At 32.1% G+C, this 18,317-nt stretch overlaps 1 protein-coding gene across 1 annotated transcript; it reads left to right on the forward strand.

Annotated features, from left to right (window-relative positions):
- Positions 1–11,062: 11,062 nt before the first annotated feature.
- On the forward strand, positions 11,063–17,367 carry LOC109190598 (protein BTR1). Its single transcript, XM_019341116.1, has 8 exons — positions 11,063–11,426; positions 12,275–12,510; positions 12,594–12,700; positions 15,464–15,657; positions 16,021–16,094; positions 16,590–16,685; positions 16,760–16,824; positions 16,902–17,367. Exons 1-8 carry the CDS (start codon positions 11,318–11,320, stop codon positions 16,987–16,989), a joined length of 969 nt encoding a protein of 322 aa, XP_019196661.1. The 5' UTR covers positions 11,063–11,317; the 3' UTR covers positions 16,990–17,367.
- The last annotated feature ends 950 nt before the right edge of the window (positions 17,368–18,317 follow it).

The raw sequence follows: 18,317 nt of genomic DNA on the forward strand, positions 1-18,317 counted from the left end.
AAGGCATGACATGACAAGAGATATTGTTTATTAATTCATAAATTAGAAAAATGAGAGAAGTATCGTTCGCCGAATAATAATGAGCACATGTTCGCTGCCGGGCCCATTCATTCCTATTTCAGGGCGTCAAAAACAGCACTTTTCCAAGCAAACTCTCATTTTATTTCATAGTTTCATATCTCCGCATGAAAACATCACAAAATAGCAAGATATACAAGCTGAAAACGGCAGAAAATTTTCAGAATTTTGACCTGGATTGCAGAATTTTCTGGGGGAAAAAGGTAACACATTTTGACACAAAATTTGGCAGATATGTAGTTCAGTGAGTCTAGAACGTACATAAAAATTTTCATTTCAATCCAAGGTGTGAAAGTATTTTTTCTGAAATTTTTCACAACATTGCTCCAGGCAGAAAAATAATTGGCAGCACACTGCCAAAACTTTACAAATTTTTCTGGAATAACCAAAGCATATTTTTAACAAAATATTTTTACAGACATCAAATATCACGAGTCTAGGTTCTCCAGAAAAAATTTCATGCCAAAAGGAGTTCAACAAGTATTTTTCACGAATTTAATTTTCAAACTGCGCCGGTCAGAATTTTCAGGCAGTGATTACTATGTGTAAAAAAAATCACAACTTGTTTGCTTCAGGCAAACCAACATGATGTGAGTCAATATTGACTTTTGGAGAGTAGCATAGCAGTAGAAATAGAAGTTGCAAACTTCATTCATGAGTCATTAGTCACCTTAAAGATCAATCCACATTTAGGGTCTTCCAGACCTTATTAAAAAAATAGCCAAATGACCAAACACTTAGCATAATTTTGTCATGTACTACTACTGGAGTACAATACGACCATTGACAATAAGACCCGCATACACCAAATATCCTTCAGGGATTGACTTAGGGTCTATAAATCCTTTTAGATCAAATATCTATAATCGAGGGTTGGGGCAAGATAACGGGTGACAAATAAAAATAGTGCTCTTGATTTACCTTCTAGGCAAAACTATATTTAGAATTAAGACTATGACCACTTGTTGATTAAAACGATCCTTCAGGGATTGTCCCATAATAAACAGTGGCTTTGATTTGCCATCAGGGCAAAGCTTCTAGTAAGATTTATAATAAATCTTAACATTTATGGCCTATAGCAAATAATTGTTATGCCACATTTTCTTTTATGATATACGCATAACCACATTGCAAAAGAGAGCAAATTGTGACAAAAGTGATTGTCATGTGTTAACCAACACTGAACAATGTATGCAAGTGTGCCGCAACATTATATATTTCAATTAAGCTCTCAAATGCTAGGCATCAACTAGATGCTAATGCATATGACATATTCTTATCTTAAATAATACATGCACATTCAGCATTATCTACAAAGATATTCACTCTTCTAAGTTCAAAAAATATCATTTACCACATTCCAGTTGATAGGTTGACATGGTATAACAACATACCAAGAGCCCATAATAGATATCATCATAGCATTTAAATGAATATAAAATGACTTGAGAATATGATTAAATATTCATGATACACATGTCATATAAAGATAAAATAGACAAAATGTCCATCATGATCACAATAATCTTCAAGCTCGTACTGCAATCATCATTATCATTCAATATCGAGTTTGCTTCAGGCAAACTGAGTGCTTGTGCCTTCTGGGCATCCATTTGGTGATTGAGGACTTCAGAATATATTTTAATACCTTTGGCATAGCATGCACCCACACCACAGGATGTGCCTTTTTGTACTTCAATAAAAAATTCAAATCTTGTATTCAGATTGCAGTATAGAAAAATGACTCAATCAATTAACATAAGCAATTATCAAAATTATGTGGAATATCACTTTGAGCACAAAGGGCAGTCATATTATTTTCTTGTGGAAAACATTTTCTTTGCAAGTAGCAACGCAACAAAGTAAGATCTGGGATTTGGCATCATCATCTCCCAAGTCCACAGAAAATGTACCAATATGATCAATTGATTATTAATACTCATGTATCCCAAGAATAGAAGATCATCATTTTTAACTGTAAATTGAATGTTTGTTTGAAAGTATAATTGATCTGTCTAACTTGATTCTTCATCCTTATTTGCCCTTTTCTTTATAGCAAATTTCATATTAGAATGCAGAGCGATTATGTAATTGCAATCCTAATCAAAACCTTATAAATTGCAGTGCAATGAAAAAAGAGTAGCACAGATTTCCAGAGTTAACATTATACATACATTCACTTTGAACAGCATTGCACTAGCAAATAATTAGGATTCAAGAAAACTGTACCGTTCACCGATGATCTAGAGCTCTTCACCGTGTATTTAATGATCTTATCGCCGGAGAGATACATTTTTTGTTTTTGAAGAAATCCAAGACTCAACGGACAGCCATTGCAAATTGCGAGAGGAAGGAGGGAGAGAGGAAGGAGGACTGATCGCCGGTGGCCTGAGGCGCGTGGAGGGAACGATCATGCTCGATCTGCCCTCGTCTTGATAACGTGTTAAAAGAAATAGAGAGACAAGGGAGAAAGGGAGAATCATGTCTTCATTCATCTGTATCACTTCCATTACACATACAATACATATATATAATACCGAGTAATAATGGCATACATAATGACACATTAATATGTCTGTTACAAACGTTACAAAATAATGGCCACCATTAATATTTATAACAGTATTTGATATATGAGCATTTAAAACTCTAAATAAATACTTAATTTTTTTTATTTTTTTATTTTTGGTTTTAAGTAGTTGGGTCATTTCCACATCTTATTACTTGTAAATATCATATTAAATACCACGTAACACTGCATGTCACATTCTCTTTTCTTGTACATGTTGGGCGTCACATCCCCATCATCCTTGTATTTTGTCTTGAAGTCAAATTTTATGGGAGGTGGTGGTGGTTGGAAAATACAAACAAAACTCTCAAATTCTATTATTAATTTTTAATCACTCATCTAGATTTGAAAAAAAAAATCACTTTGGTCCCTGAATGAAGGAGTATAGATTTAGAATCCAAAATTAGTCAATACAGTATAACTTGGTGGTGTTTTTTTTTTTTATAAAAAATTGTTACTCTATAATGTTAGACAATCAGACACGACATATGACATCACGTTGTCATGTCAACAAAATTAACAAAATCATAAATTTAGACTTAAATTATCCCAGCCAATGTGATATTGGCAAGATGATGTGGCAAATGCCACATCATTTATTAAGTTTTTTGTTAATGAACCGTATTTGCAAACTTGCAACTGTAGCAAGTTTGCAAATACTATCAAAAGCTGTCGATTTGCAAATTTGGTGATGTGGAAGTGAAATCCATTTTAGAAAGTGAGAGAGATTTGCAGAGATAAGTTTAGTCTTAGAATGGTTACCGGTAAAAATTAACTACCTGCAATTTATAAAGTCATTTTTATGATAGTGATTAACTGATTATTCCTAAATTAGTAAATAATAATAATAATAATAATAATAATAATAATAATAATAATAATAATAATAATAATAATAATAATAATATAGGTATCTATATATCAGATAAGTGCAATTATCAAAAAAAGAAAAGAAAAAAAAAAGATAAGTGCAAAAAGACTCCTATATGCTATATGAAAACAAACTAATAATAAAATACAATAAAAGACAATTAAAAGTAGACATATCATACTCTTTATAAGGTTTGAACTCTCGAATTTATAATTGTTTTAGTTATTCCATTGTCCAACAGCCTTAAATTATTAGGTTAATACTTCAAAATATTTTGAATCATTCATCAACATCACAAAATGAAAAGTTGGACTTTTTTTTTGAAAGAAAAAGTTGGGCTTTTAATTTAATGTAAGTTGTTAATTAAGTATACATTGACGAAATTGTAGATCAGAGATCAAATCTTGCATCTCCCTGAAATGAAGAAGTTGACTATTTAGCTTCTTCAATTCCAACTTGACAAATTACTAATTACATAATTCGCATATTGGTTTTTGTCAAAACTCAAAACTACTATCTGTTTTTCATCACTTGCCCTTATTTAAGAGTTGTCCAGCTTGTTCATCTCAATTTAATAAAACATTCATTATTCAATCTAGTATAGGTAAAATAATCAATTTGGTTCGAAAAAAAAAAAATAGTTTTCCTTGCAATTTGTTGAAGTTGTGAATCCTATCTAATTGGCAGGAGTTTTTTTTTTTTTTTTTTTTTTTTTTTAGTGTGTATATAGATGATCAATGGTTGAAAAATAAAGAAAAAAATGTGGTCAAATTTTGTAATATTTATAAAATTGATTTTGCCTTTTTTTTCCCCTCTCTTATTTTCCAATCATTGATCATTCTGAATGGACGGATCTGATTAGTCTGCATGTTTCCATTGGAAACTATAACACACTGTCAGGCATTATATACATGTATTTCACTACACGTCTACACATAAAATCATTTCAAACCCAAATTTCAATTATCCGAATTGAACCCGCCCTATTAGGATTTAGGAAGTTAAGTATCCAATATTATTTTTCTCGTTATCATCTATGTATATTATTCATATCATCCCAATTAACACTCAAAATAAACTTAGCATTCAAATTTTTAAATATTTAAAAATTGGACACGACCAGCCCGATCTAATGCGCACATATGTCTGCACCAGGCACTCGATATTGTTGTCATTTATCATTAACATTATTTGTAAGTTAAAATGAAAAAATAACTTCGTATTTATTCATTTTAAAAATAATATGAAAAATATATGCTAGTAAACACTTTTTTTTTCCTATCATTTTGATGAAAAAAATGATTAAACTGTGGAAAAAAAAAGGGTGAATAATAGAAAATGAAAAAAATACACTAAACAAGTATGAGTTTTCATACATCAACGCCATATTTAATTAAGTATATCATATAATTAATACCCTCATTCATGCCATACAAATACATCCCAGGAATATTATGTTTGTTTATACCATAAATTCACATGCTATTTAACTAACAAGTCAATGCTAAATTGAGTGGATTGAATGCAAGCATCTCTCTTAAATTAGGATATGAAATGATCATTGATAATTGCATATTTAAATGTGAGAGCTATTTGTCAAACCTTTCCTTTGTTCCCTTTTTAAGTTGAATCTCCAATTCTTAGGATTCATATGTCACGATCCAACAGAACATCTGAGAATATATAAATCAGGGTAATTCAGCTAAACACGGAAATTAAACATTTGCTTACTATGCTCAATAAGTTCATCACTTTGAGACGATATAAGTGGCTAATTATTTACCAATTTTCTCAAAAAAAAAAAAAAGAAGAAAAAAAAAGAGCTATTTATCACTTTAAGGAGCTATTTATCAAACCTTTCCTACCTAGGTGAGTAGGTGGCTAGCTAGTGCTCTAGCTATATACCTTAGCTTATCCAAACTACCTAGTCTATACGTACAATTTGGCATAATTTACCCGTAGTATTAATTTCTTAATCTACTTCCACTATAGTCCAATTAAAGTAATAATATCATCTTATGGAAAATTACAATAATAATATCATCTTATAGGAAATTACACTTTAATTATTTCTCAATTATAATGTCATCATTCATAAATCATAATTTTCAAGAATATAGTCGTACAACATAAAATTAGTGAAATTCTGACCACTAACATGACATTTTCTTTTTTACTTTTCTTTTAATTGCCGCTTGAAGTGGTTATAATTTTTTATAATAAAATAAAAGTGGTCAATTTTCCAACAACCTTCAATAGGTGGTTGGAAAAATTAAAAACTATGAACCTAATTTTCAACCATTTTAACAAGGTAGTTGGAAGATTTAGACGGTCAATTCTTAACACACACACAAAAAAAAAAAAAAAAAAAAAAAAAAACCTTCTATATACTAAGAGGGTGTTTGATTGGATGGAAAAGTCTTTTTTGAAAAACATTTTTTTTAAAGTGGAGAAAAATGTTATATTTTGGTGTTCCTCACATTTGAGGAAAATAAAATCCTTGGTAGGACATGAATTTTTTTTTTTTTTTTCATATAAGTTGGGAAGAAAAATGAGATGACTTGACTATTTTAACCTTCTTGTTCTTTCTTAATTATTACGGAGTATTACTTTTAGGGGGCGTTTGGTTCTGGTAATCTTAGATTACCTAAGTAATTTGAGTCTATTAATGGTATATTGCCTTGTTTGGTTCAAGTTATGGAATTATCTGTTAATGTTATATTACCGCAAAGCTGATGTGACGGTAATGTTTCAAGATAGTGTGATTACCCACATTTTCCTAGGTAATCTTAGATTACTTTCTTGAATTATTTCAACTTTGCCCTTAACTTGTTAACTAATCATTATATAATAACAATAACAATAATAATAATAATAATAATAATAATAATAATAATAATAATAATAATAATAATAATAATAAATATGTTTATATAATCAAATATACATGTGTGTGTGTGTGTGTGTGTGTGTGTGTATATATATATATATATATTATTGAGGACATTATAATAAATTGATGCATATAACCTAAAATATAACTCTTAACCAAACAAGGTAATATTATATTTCACAATCCAAACCAAACACATAAGGCAATTTTACATTCCCAAAATCTTACATTACCTTCCTGGATGTAATCTTATTACCTGAGGTAATTCAAGATTTCGTGAACCAAACGCCCCCCTTATTATTTTTTAGGGGTATATAAGTCTTTATACTCATTATTCATTACAATTCTAAATCCAACCAAACAATAGAATTGATATTCTCAGTAATTTTTTTTCTCACAAGCCAAACAATGAAATTCATCTTCTTAATAATTATTTGTCAATAAAATTTTAATTTAATTCCCCCTAAAATATTTTTCGCGAACCAAATGAACCCTAAAGAAAGACAAGGGAAGAAGAGAGGGAAAAACAAAGAGGAGAAGGAAAGGGGAATGAAAAAAAGAATAAAATAAATGAGGAGGGCTTATAATTAGTTAATGGAAAATGGAAAATATATGAGAGTGCGAAAACGAAATTTATATTTATTTAAATCAATTAATTGTGTAAGAATATAATTATGAAAATACAATACATAGTTGTAGAATTTTACTCCGTACATACTCTTATACTCTTATATTATAAATATAAATGAAATTCATCTTCTTAATAATTATTTGTCAATAAAATTTTAATTTAATTCCCCCTAAAATATTTTTCGCGAACCAAATGAACCCTAAAGAAAGACAAGGGAAGAAGAGAGGGAAAAACAAAGAGGAGAAGGAAAGGGGAATGAAAAAAAGAATAAAATAAATGAGGAGGGCTTATAATTAGTTAATGGAAAATGGAAAATATATGAGAGTGCGAAAACGAAATTTATATTTATTTAAATCAATTAATTGTGTAAGAATATAATTATGAAAATACAATACATAGTTGTAGAATTTTACTCCGTACATACTCTTATACTCTTATATTATAAATGGATGTGAATTTTTTTATCACAAAAAAATATAAAATAAAATAAAATTCTTTAATTATTAATAATCTTGACACATTAGCGAGTAAAAAGCAAGTAAAATATTTCATTATTTCAAAAAACATTTGTCGGTCATAGAGGGTGCTAAAAAACAAACAAATAGAACAAAATGCATGCAGTAGCTAGCGGTTTAGGAAGTTAGTGACATATTGTAACAAACAAAGATCATGAAATTTAGATTACGCCAACATCAACATGCACCGAATCTCTACGGAAGTAGACAACCATTTAGTAGGGAAGACGTACACTGCACTTAAATGGCTCCAACATATATACGTGCTTAAATTGTCTTCTTATTTAAACAAGCAACAAAAAAACAAAAGGAAAAGAAATGCACCAAATCCTACCATTCAACTTCATTTAAACACTATACACAATATGCAAAATATCTGGGAATTACCTCTTTTTCAACTTAACTAGAAGTTAATATTGAGTTTATACTCGACATGAATGTGATTAGTTTCTACGTATGGTCTTAATTAATGATCGAAGAAACTTGTGATCAGACCAGAAAAAAAAAAAAAAAAACAATGATATGAGAACTCTTTAACAAATAATGATAGGCCTGATTTGTAAAGTACATAACTTATGAATAGTATAACATTTTTTTTTTGGGAGTAAATCAATGGATGTGCACACGCATACATGTATACATATAAGAATAATATTGATGTAGTAAATACAGCGGAGTATGTAGATAAGTGTATGAATACGGATTTGGATCGTAGGAGGTCACAAGTCTGTTTGTTGGTTTAAGTAGTTGAGCTCAGGAAGAAGTGATAATGGGTCATGATCAGATCATCCCGAGCTGATTAAGGTTAGGTAGAAATTCCCAAACCCCACCCCCCCCCCCCCCCCTCTTTGCAAATTAATGCGCTATTTATAGGAGTTAAGAGTGGGCACATGTCAGGCTCTCGGCATGTTGACACGTGTCGTGCATGCAGTCGACGAGCTCGTGCGGCTGTGTATATGTAGTGGGGTCCACGTTTTGCGATATTATTGACTAGTCACTATGTAATACGATCGGGTTGAGACCATGAATCTTAGTTAAATGCGCTCCAAATGGCCTTGCTCGGGATACTCGTCCTGACCCCGTAAGGTCAATGCCGAACTCAAGGTACGTAATGTATAAGGTGTACATTGACTATTCATTTGCTCAGCTCTTGCACCGAGGTCGGGTCGGTTGAACATAAGGTTCGTCAATGTTGGAAACGGTTCCTCATGCTGACTAGACGGGGAACCATCATGTATATGGTACATATGCTCAGGGTATATTTCTTATCAAATATAAAACTTTTATTTTATAATGTTTGACGTGAGAGCGGTCTATTGACTTTATTGGCTTGAAGCCGATCAACTGTGGGTAATGTAAAGTAGTTTACTTCCTCTGTGGTCCTTTGCCAGCTAAAGTTACAATGCATAGTTTACTCCATGCACGCCATTGGAAAGTGATTGTAAATTTCACTCATCACATTTTTTTTTTATAATGTCATAAGTTAATAAGTTATTATATCGCGTGCTTTGAAAAATTATATATTATGATTTACAAATGTGTACTCTTTCATTTATTACCTCTAATAAAAATTTACAAAAGATAACGATTTCCTCAACAATATGAGTTTTTATTAGATTGCATAGTTAAAGATGAGAGAGAAAAGTAGAGAAAAAAGGTAAAAAAGAAAAAAAAAAGTCACACACACACACACACACACACACACACACACACACACACACACACACACACACACACACACATATATATATATATATATATATATATATATATATATATATATATATACACACACACACACACGTTAGTATTTTCTATGCACGATGCGTACAAATAGGTACCCTAATATTAGTACTTTATATTAAAATTTTAGATTTATTTAGATTTTAGATATTTATATTATTGTAAATTTGTAAATAATAATAATAACAATAATAATAATAATAATGTAAAATATTTGTATACATTTGATATTTATATTTTAGGAAATAATTAATATATAACTCCAATATATAATGTGTATATATATTTATTATGAAGAAGATAAAAAAATATATGGTGGATGGTAGGAATAATATAACCATTAAAGTACTTAGTACATGAATATTATAGTAATTTATTATTTTTCTTCTTTATAACCTCTTTAGCTTTGGTGTTTCAAATGCAAAACAACGAAGTGATACATTCATTCTCTAAAATTTTTCCATTCAGTTACGGTATGTTATTCTTGTTTTCCTACACGAAATTACAACCTAGGGTGTGTTTGAAAACTCAGAGGAAATTATTTTTTAAATTTTTGGGTGTTTGATTGTGCAAGGAAAATGGAAGTCAAAGGAAAATGACACATAGTCAATGAAAAATGAGGCATCTTTTCCGGAAAATGACTTCCCCATTTTTTGGGGGAAGTCATTTTCCATTATTTGTTCTCTCATCTTTTGGCTAGAGAATTTCCGCGACTTCACCAACACTTATTGTGCACTGTTCTCTCCTCTCCCGATTTGTGACTGTACATTTTTTGGCGAGCAGAGAGAGTTCTCTACTACTCTTTGGTGTTCGACCGGACACCAGAGAGCAATGCTCTCTGGTTTTCGACCGAAACCAGAGAGCAATACTTACTCTCTGGTTTCCGACGTCTTTTTTTAAAATTTTTTTTTTTATAAATTTTTAATAAATAATATTATTTGATTTCAAAAAAATATATTTTTATATTTTAAACAAAATAATTAATTATCTAAACTGTTTAATTATATAATTCTACCTCATTTTTCATAAAATGAACTAAACACCGAAAGACAGTTATCCGCTGTGCAGCCAAACACGAAAAAGGAAAATATTTTTCGAAAAATAACTCATTTTTCAGAAAATATTTTTCAGAAGTCATTTTCCTGCTTTCCAAATGGGCCCTTATTTAAAAAGTTAAAAATTAAAATGACTGAGAAGAAATAATTAAGAAACTAAAAAGCACATATTTTTCTTTGACTAAGTTTTGTACGACACATCTCAAATGAAACCTGTAATAGCTTTTGTTAACCAAAATATGCTACTATTTTTTATGAACATAAAAAAGTATTATATTTTAATTAATTTTTTAAAACTATTTATTCATTTTACATTTCTTAAATAAACTAAACATTTTAATGTAATTGATTAGAAAAATAGGATTTGTTCCATTTTTATTGATTTGAATAGAACATTGAATATTAAAAATGTAATGAGTTGTTTCTTTCACGTGTGTTTATCTTTTTCTAAACAATCAACGAATCGGACAATTCACTTGATAGCTAAACAATTTATTTCTATATCTGATTCTCGGAATGATTTTTCAACTCTCATAATTTCTTTTGTAACTTATTGTCTTCGGACTTAAGTATTTGCTATTTCTAAAAAAATAAAATAAAAAAATAGAACATTGAAAATTGTGGTTTTCACTGCTAAAAGTAAAAACAGAGCACAGCAGAGAGAGATATTATAGAAGTGTTTGGTGACCCTCGAAAAGGAGTGTCTAGCCTCCACATCTCAGCACATGCGCCTCCACTCTCTCACCATTTTCTTCCCATTCACGCGGCTCTATCAACTAAACTCCTCCTAAATCTCCACACATACTTACACCTCACTTATACGTATAGTCGTATACCCCCCTCCCTCATCCCTCTCTCTATATTCCCAATGTTTTGACTTCTCTCTCTCTTTCTATCTCTCTCTACACACGCACACTCACATCTCAATCTTCTCTCTGGTTTCCCTAGCCGTATACACCAAAATGGCGATGGAAGGTGCGGAATCGAAGCAGAACTCGTCTGCCGCCGAAGAGCAAAACAATGAATCTTCCCCTCGCAATTCATCGCCGCCGCCGCCTCCGCCACCTGAAGGTCTGCTTTTCACTCCCGCTCCTCTGTTTTCCTTGTTATGCTGTGTCTAGTGTTCTGCTACTGGATCTGCTTCGAAAATTTGCGTATTTGATTTTTATGAAAATGTGAATTTGGATCCGGATTTTGATTTGCTTTTCGAATCTGTATTTTTTGCCAACAATGTGAGTTGAGTTGCTAGTTTCAGGCCGTTTCTCCACAATCTACATTGTTGCCAGTGATTCCAAACCCTAATAGTAGTCTATATCTGTTGTTTTTGTGAAAATTTGATGAATTAAAGGTGGTTTGATTTTTTAACGATTGCAATTTTACAATGTGTGTGTGTTAGTTTTTTTTTGGCATTTAAGCATTTATATGTATATATGCATGCATTTGAGTATTACGGAATACTACAGTATTGTAACTGAAGTTTGAGCTTCAGAAATGGTGCTCTGCCGTGCTGGCATGTTCCCTGACTCATTAAGTCACCTTGGAAATTTGTATGAGAATCTGATGGTGACTATAAGATTTCACAGTAGTGTCACAGGCATTTGTCCCTATTATCTACATTAAGACACGAATTTCTAATTCTGATTCATTATGAGTTATGACTTCAATTTAATGTTAACATTCTAGTAATTAGTTCATACAACAACTTTAAAGTCCTCCTTAAATACCTTTAATTTGCTGAAGAGTGACAAATGAGGAGACTTTTCATTCAGCAATTCTAAATAAAAAGACTCCATTATGAAATAAATCTTTCTCTGCTATGATATCTAATTCAAGATTAGCATCTGTTAGGATATGTAATTATGCTGTATGCTTAGGACTTTAATGAGGGTGCTGATATGGATTTTAATTATATTCTACAGACACAGAGAAGACAACTTATGTGAAGTTTCTTCTGTCAAATCCTGAAGCTGGTTCTATTATTGGAAAAGGTGGCTCTACAATTAATGATTTCCAATCACGATCAGGGGCTAGAATTCAGTTATCACGCAATCATGAATTTTTCCCTGGTACCTCTGATAGGATTGTTATGGTATCTGGAACTGTTGATGACATACTCAAGGCACTTGATCTTATCCTTGCTAAATTACTGGATGAGGTAATTGATGGCCTTCAAAATTTATTTTCTATACCCCTGTTGATTCTTGATTTAACATTTTCCTCTCTTTTTTCCTGTGTCAGTTTTTTGTTGATGACGGTGGTGATTCTGAGCCGCGATCCAAATTTAGATTAATTGTGCCTAATGGTTCTTGTGGTGGAATAATAGGGAAAGGAGGAGCCATCATAAAGTAAGTTTTCTAAGTACTCTATGTTCAATTTGAATGTATCCTTATTGTTTCTCTAACATCTGTAAACTTTGTTATATCATGTTTATCTATGTAGTTGTCTCCACATTGATAATGTCCAATTCTTCTCTTTTTTATTTTTATTTTTATAGTCATACTGCCACAGCATTAACTTATCTTATCTGACAGTCAGGGTTATGCTTGCACTTTGCTGCTGCATATTTACATTGAAAAACTATGTAACGATATAGAGTGATGATTTTCTTGCCTCTACTTAATGTGTAGATCTTCATGTGTTTGTTTAGAGTTATCATGAATGGAATAAGTGAGAATGTTGTACTGAAGTTCCATTTTTAACCCTGGTTACTCCATTTTGTTTTTATTTTTATTTTTATTATATATCACTAAATATAGATGAATACCTTGTTTCTTGAAGGGCTTAGTTATACAGATACCTTTGTTCATGATTACTTAGGCGTCTTTCTTTTGTTTTTTGCAGTTTTTTTCTCTGAATAATAAAATCAGTATTATACTTTAAAGGAGTTGATAATTGTGGAAAATAATAGATGGTGTGAGATAAAATAGGAGTTACATAATGGAGGGAACAAATGATGTGCACCTTTCTTTATTTAAGGTAGTAAATGATCATTTATGAGTTTCTCTTTTTATGTAATGGAGGGCAACTTCTTGCAACTATAACCTTTGCTTTTTTACATAGATTGTAAATCCTGCTCCATTTGATTTTTCTTTTGTTTTATAGTTTTGGTTGAAGGCTTTAACCTAGTTCCTCATTGCTGTGTAACAATCAACAAAGTCAACTCATATTATTTCTATCTTTGTTACTACTTGTTGGGGACCAAATAGGTGCCCATAAAATCTATTTATCTTTGCAATGATATCACTGGTTGAAAATTACTGTGTGGACCATGGAGTTGCCATTGTTACATTATCACTCATTGATGCACATTACTTTTAACCGTATGTGAGTGATTCCTTTTTCAACATGTTGTCTGTTCATTTCCCGTTAAAAAACTGCAGAAAATGTAAAATGCTTTACAGTTTTTAAAGTTGTTTAGTTAATTGTTGGAAAACATGTTTTACATATGTCCAGGTGTTTGTTTACAAGAGAAGTTTAGTATGAAACATATGTAAAATGAAATCTATCAAATGATTATAAATCCTTATTTAATTAAAAAAAATTATAAGAAATAAATAGAGTGAATGGGCCTTCTATTCCATTTTCAATGTGATTCTTTGTTGCATTCACAAGATTCCCAGACTATAGCACACACCTGTCCCTCTTCTACTGAAGCTTAAGCAAGGTCTGAGTAGAATCAATAGGTGAAATAAGTAGTGGATTTGCTTGAGACCCAAAACCCACGCATATTTTCTACTGGAGCTTAAGCTTAAGCAGTTAAGCAAGGTGAAATGGAACAGAAGGTCCATTCATCAAGAAAACATAAGGAAAAAGGAAGAAAGAATAATAGTTGGAAAAGGAAAAGAAGAAAAATATTGGGTTTGCTTGAGACCCAAAACTCCCTTGGACACTTTCTGGGATTGAATTTCTGCCTCCCTATTATTCCAAATAACACTCCCTTTTATACGGCTGATTACAAAGGGTCCTAAACCATAGTTATCACGGCGTTGCCTTGGCGTCCTGTCGGTGGAGACAGTATGCCTGGAGGCTTCGCCTCACCTGAAACTGGTGAGGCGAGCTCCAGCGTTGACTTGGCGTCGGCCAGGCGTCCCAGGCGACGCCATAGACGCCGATCCGGTGTCGAACCCGTAAACCTGACCCAGTTTTTTTTAAAATAAAAATAAAATTGATATGACCTAAAACCCTAATAAGAATAGAGAAGAGAGAGAACTAAGAGAAGAAACATTTGGGTCGACTTCCCTCGGTCTCAAGAGAAGAAGAAACCCTCCCACTGTCGTCGCTGTCCCCCTGCCGTTGCCATCCCTCTGCCGCCGCCGTCCCTCCGTCGTTGCTGTCCACCGCTGGGAGTCTTGGTCTTCTTTCTTCTTCATTTCTAGTCTTCTTTCTTGTTTCTGCTGAGTGCCGGCTGAGAGTTCTTTTTGTCTTTGGTTTTGGTTTATAAACCAAAGACACTTATTTATTTTGGTTTATAATGGCTAATGGCAGGGCAGTGGGGACAGTGGTCAGACCCGCAGAGGCAGTGCCTCACTACCTGCCACAGTGACACTTGTTTTTTTTAGACTTAAGAAATATATATATATATATATATATATATATATATGTATATATATATATGTATATATTGTAATTTTAACTTGTCGCCTATTTTAACTTGTCGCCTAGGCGACAAGGTGGTCGGGGGGCGCCGCGACTTAAAAGGGCGCCGTGATAACTATGTCCTAAACTAAGAATGATTATTTGGTAGTTTCCAAATAATTAAACTACCTAAACTAATTTGAAGACTAAGAGTAATAAGTTAAATACTCCTTAACTATTTACTATTCAGTAATTTCTAAACAATTATTAGTAGTTTCTTAATATCTAAACTATGTAGCTTAATTATAATAAAATACGACTTGCTAAATAATCATGGGCCCAACATGTATCAGTACAAGACTTCTTTAATTGCTGGACATTTATTAATTGTTAATTTGCATTAATATTGCACAATACTTTTAACTGTGCCAAAGTGATTTCCCCCTTTCAGGAATACTAGCATTACTAGTAATTATTTAGTCTTTTTTGAAACTTTATGGTAATGCTGGAATACACAATTGCTTTAATTGCAGGACATTCATTGAAGACTCTGGAGCTGGCATAAAGATTTCTCCTCAAGACAATAATTTCCCTGGATTTCATGATAGGTTAGTGACAGTGGCCGGTACTCTAGGCGAACAAATCCGCGCTGTCGAATTGATTCTATATAAGTTGGCAGAAGACTCTTCTTATATGCAGTCCATGAACGCCCCATTTCCATATTCAGGTATGGCTTTCCTGTTTGGACTTAATTTGCAATTCTTAGACTTGAGTATTATTTTCTGGATGGATAAGGAAATCCTCTTAAATTCTGTCTAGTTCTTGGTTTTACTCTTTTTTTTTTTCTTTTTTTTTTTTCTTTTCTTTTCTTTTCCATAATACTCCATTGTATATTTGTATCATTTAGTTAAAAATTTTATTATCTAGGGTTGATGTGGCATCCATCCATGCAACCCTGCATGCCACAGTATTTGGGATTTGAAATGCAATTGTTTTTTAAAAATGGAGTATGAAATATAGTGGCTTCTCTATTCATCTTCATTTTGAATCTTGTTAAAGTTTAATTCTTCTACTCCAACTACTTTTGCAGCGGTTTATATGGGAATGAACTATGTGCCAAATGGGGTTGGAGGGAGATTTCAGAATAACAGATATCAAAGCAAGGTCTGGCCTCATTCTTCAAGTCCTTTTATGACTGATTTCTTGCCTTTACAATGTTGTTTCTTCCGTTTAGAGTTCGACTACAACTTATGCCTTATGCTAGGCCTCTTATTTAATATTTTTGTTCATCCTCACTTAAATATACGTATATGTATATATATATATGTGTGTGTGTGTGTGTGTGTATATATATGTGTGTGTGTGTATATATATACATACATACATATATATATATATATATATATATATATTGATTGTTGGATATATAATGGCCTTTGCATATGTTCATCCACATTTCGTTCTATTTTTGGATATGGTTATGCTAAATTGGCAATTAGCTATCTCCTGACTTTATTCTCGTACAGCTGTAGCAAACAGTTATAATCAAAGTTGATACTGCCTATTGCTTGTAGTAGTGTTGTAATCTTATATGTTGTTTTGCAACAAAAAAAAGTATTGTTTTTATATGTCTGAAGCAAGCTGCATTTTCTGTTGCAGGAGGATAGGAGCAATTCTGTGACTATTGGTGTTGCAGATGATCACATTGGGTTGGTGCTGGGTCGGAATGGAAGGAACATCATTGAGATAAGTCAGGTATGTGGTGTGTATAAAGAAAGTTCCAAAAATTTCCCTTTAGCATGGTTGCTAAGGCTCTGCTTTTATTGCAGCTTAGCGGAGCTAGAATAAAGATTTCTGACAGGGGTGATTTCATGTCTGGGACTACTTCTGACAGGTATAAGAATGCAGGAATATTTGTCCTTGTTAAGCTGTTGAGAAAAAGAAATATGTTTATGTTGGGGTGTTTTGCAGGAAGGTTACTATTACAGGGACCCAACGAGCTATTCGTACAGCTGAGGCTATGATCTCGCGGAAAGTAGCTTCAGTCAATGAGAGGTGATGGAAAACCATATATTATTCTCATGCATAGCTTGTTGAGAATCTTTTTAATGCGGTGAGTCTTAAAATGCTGATCTGAGGCAGGCAAGCAAGTTTTTGTTGAAAGAAAGCATCAGTTATTTCTGGAAATTCTTTTAGAAGCAAAGCTTGTAGGCATAAGTGATTATAACTGATTTAATTGGTGGATGGTAACTTGTGAACACAGTGGGTTATTGTGATACTCCAAGTAGCATTGAATCTATAATTTTGAGGAATCAAGGACATTATGCATTAGATATGTTCAACATTTGGAATTTTTTAAATTATTACTCATACGTGTTATAGAAATGGTCATTGTCATTATGAATTTTCTCTTGCGTTGCAAACTTGGAAATTTTCATATTTGGAATTGTTGTACTCTACCCTAGTATATTTATTTCTGTTTTTGAGTATGGAATTAGGGAAATTCTCCATACTCCGTACTCCTATGCTTATGGATTGTCTGGGTGAGAATGATTAGGCTTGCATGAGGCCTATGGATATGGTTCATGTTGAGAGAAGCTGAACTAATCTGTAGGGTAAAGAAGAGACAGAAGATAAAATTACTTGTATTAGAGCCGATGACAACTCATTGTTATTGTAAGGGGATTGTGGTGGGGCATGGCGTGGCAAATTCACCACTTAGAAATGAGTCTTTCATAGGCACGAAATATCATGATTCATCCTAAGTATCCACTCAGTGAACATTGCTGCAAATGAACGACTAAGTAGGACCAATAATGCAGCATCTATATACTTGGAGGGAAAATGATAGTACTTTCATTTTGTACTCCTAACTTGTATTTCCACACACAAAATTTTAATATAGACACTTGTATTTGAATTCACATGAAAAAAAAATAACTTATCAGAATTCTCTACGTTAGGGAGTAAGTTTAGGGAGAACAGTAGTACTCTATTTGGAGTGTGCCGTGCCATCCAAACGTTCTAATCATGCAATTTCCCTTCAACTTATGGCAGTGTCCAATATAGGAAATATTGTTTATGACGGTGAAGAATACCGTTAATTAAGGTTTCTATTTATAGGTGCGTAAAATTAATTAATTAATTTAGGGTCATACTTGTGTGAGATCGTCTTACGGATAAAGATCCTTGAGACAGGTCGAGGTGGGTCAAAACATAATATTTGTGAGTGAAAATGTAATATTTTTAATTTTTTATATTTTGATGTAAAAAGTATTACGTCATATTTTTATTTTAATTATTAAAAGTATTATATTTTTTCTTATAAGTAATGTTGGAAGCGTTTGTTATTTATAAATTAAAATGTAATACTTTTGATGAGAAAAT

Source organism: Ipomoea nil, unplaced genomic scaffold, assembly GCF_001879475.1.
Source record: "Ipomoea nil cultivar Tokyo-kokei standard unplaced genomic scaffold, Asagao_1.1 scaffold1576, whole genome shotgun sequence".
In the NCBI taxonomy this organism is placed as follows: domain Eukaryota; kingdom Viridiplantae; phylum Streptophyta; class Magnoliopsida; order Solanales; family Convolvulaceae; genus Ipomoea; species Ipomoea nil.

Coding starts and splice junctions, on each gene's coding strand:
- LOC109190598 (XM_019341116.1), top strand. CDS start 11,318: ATGGCGATGGAAGGTGCGGAATCGAAGCAGAACTCGTCTGCCGCCGAA. Junction 12,511..12,593: donor TTGCTAAATTACTGGATGAG/GTAATTGATGGC, acceptor TTCCTGTGTCAG/TTTTTTGTTGATGACGGTGG. Junction 15,658..16,020: donor CGCCCCATTTCCATATTCAG/GTATGGCTTTCC, acceptor CTACTTTTGCAG/CGGTTTATATGGGAATGAAC.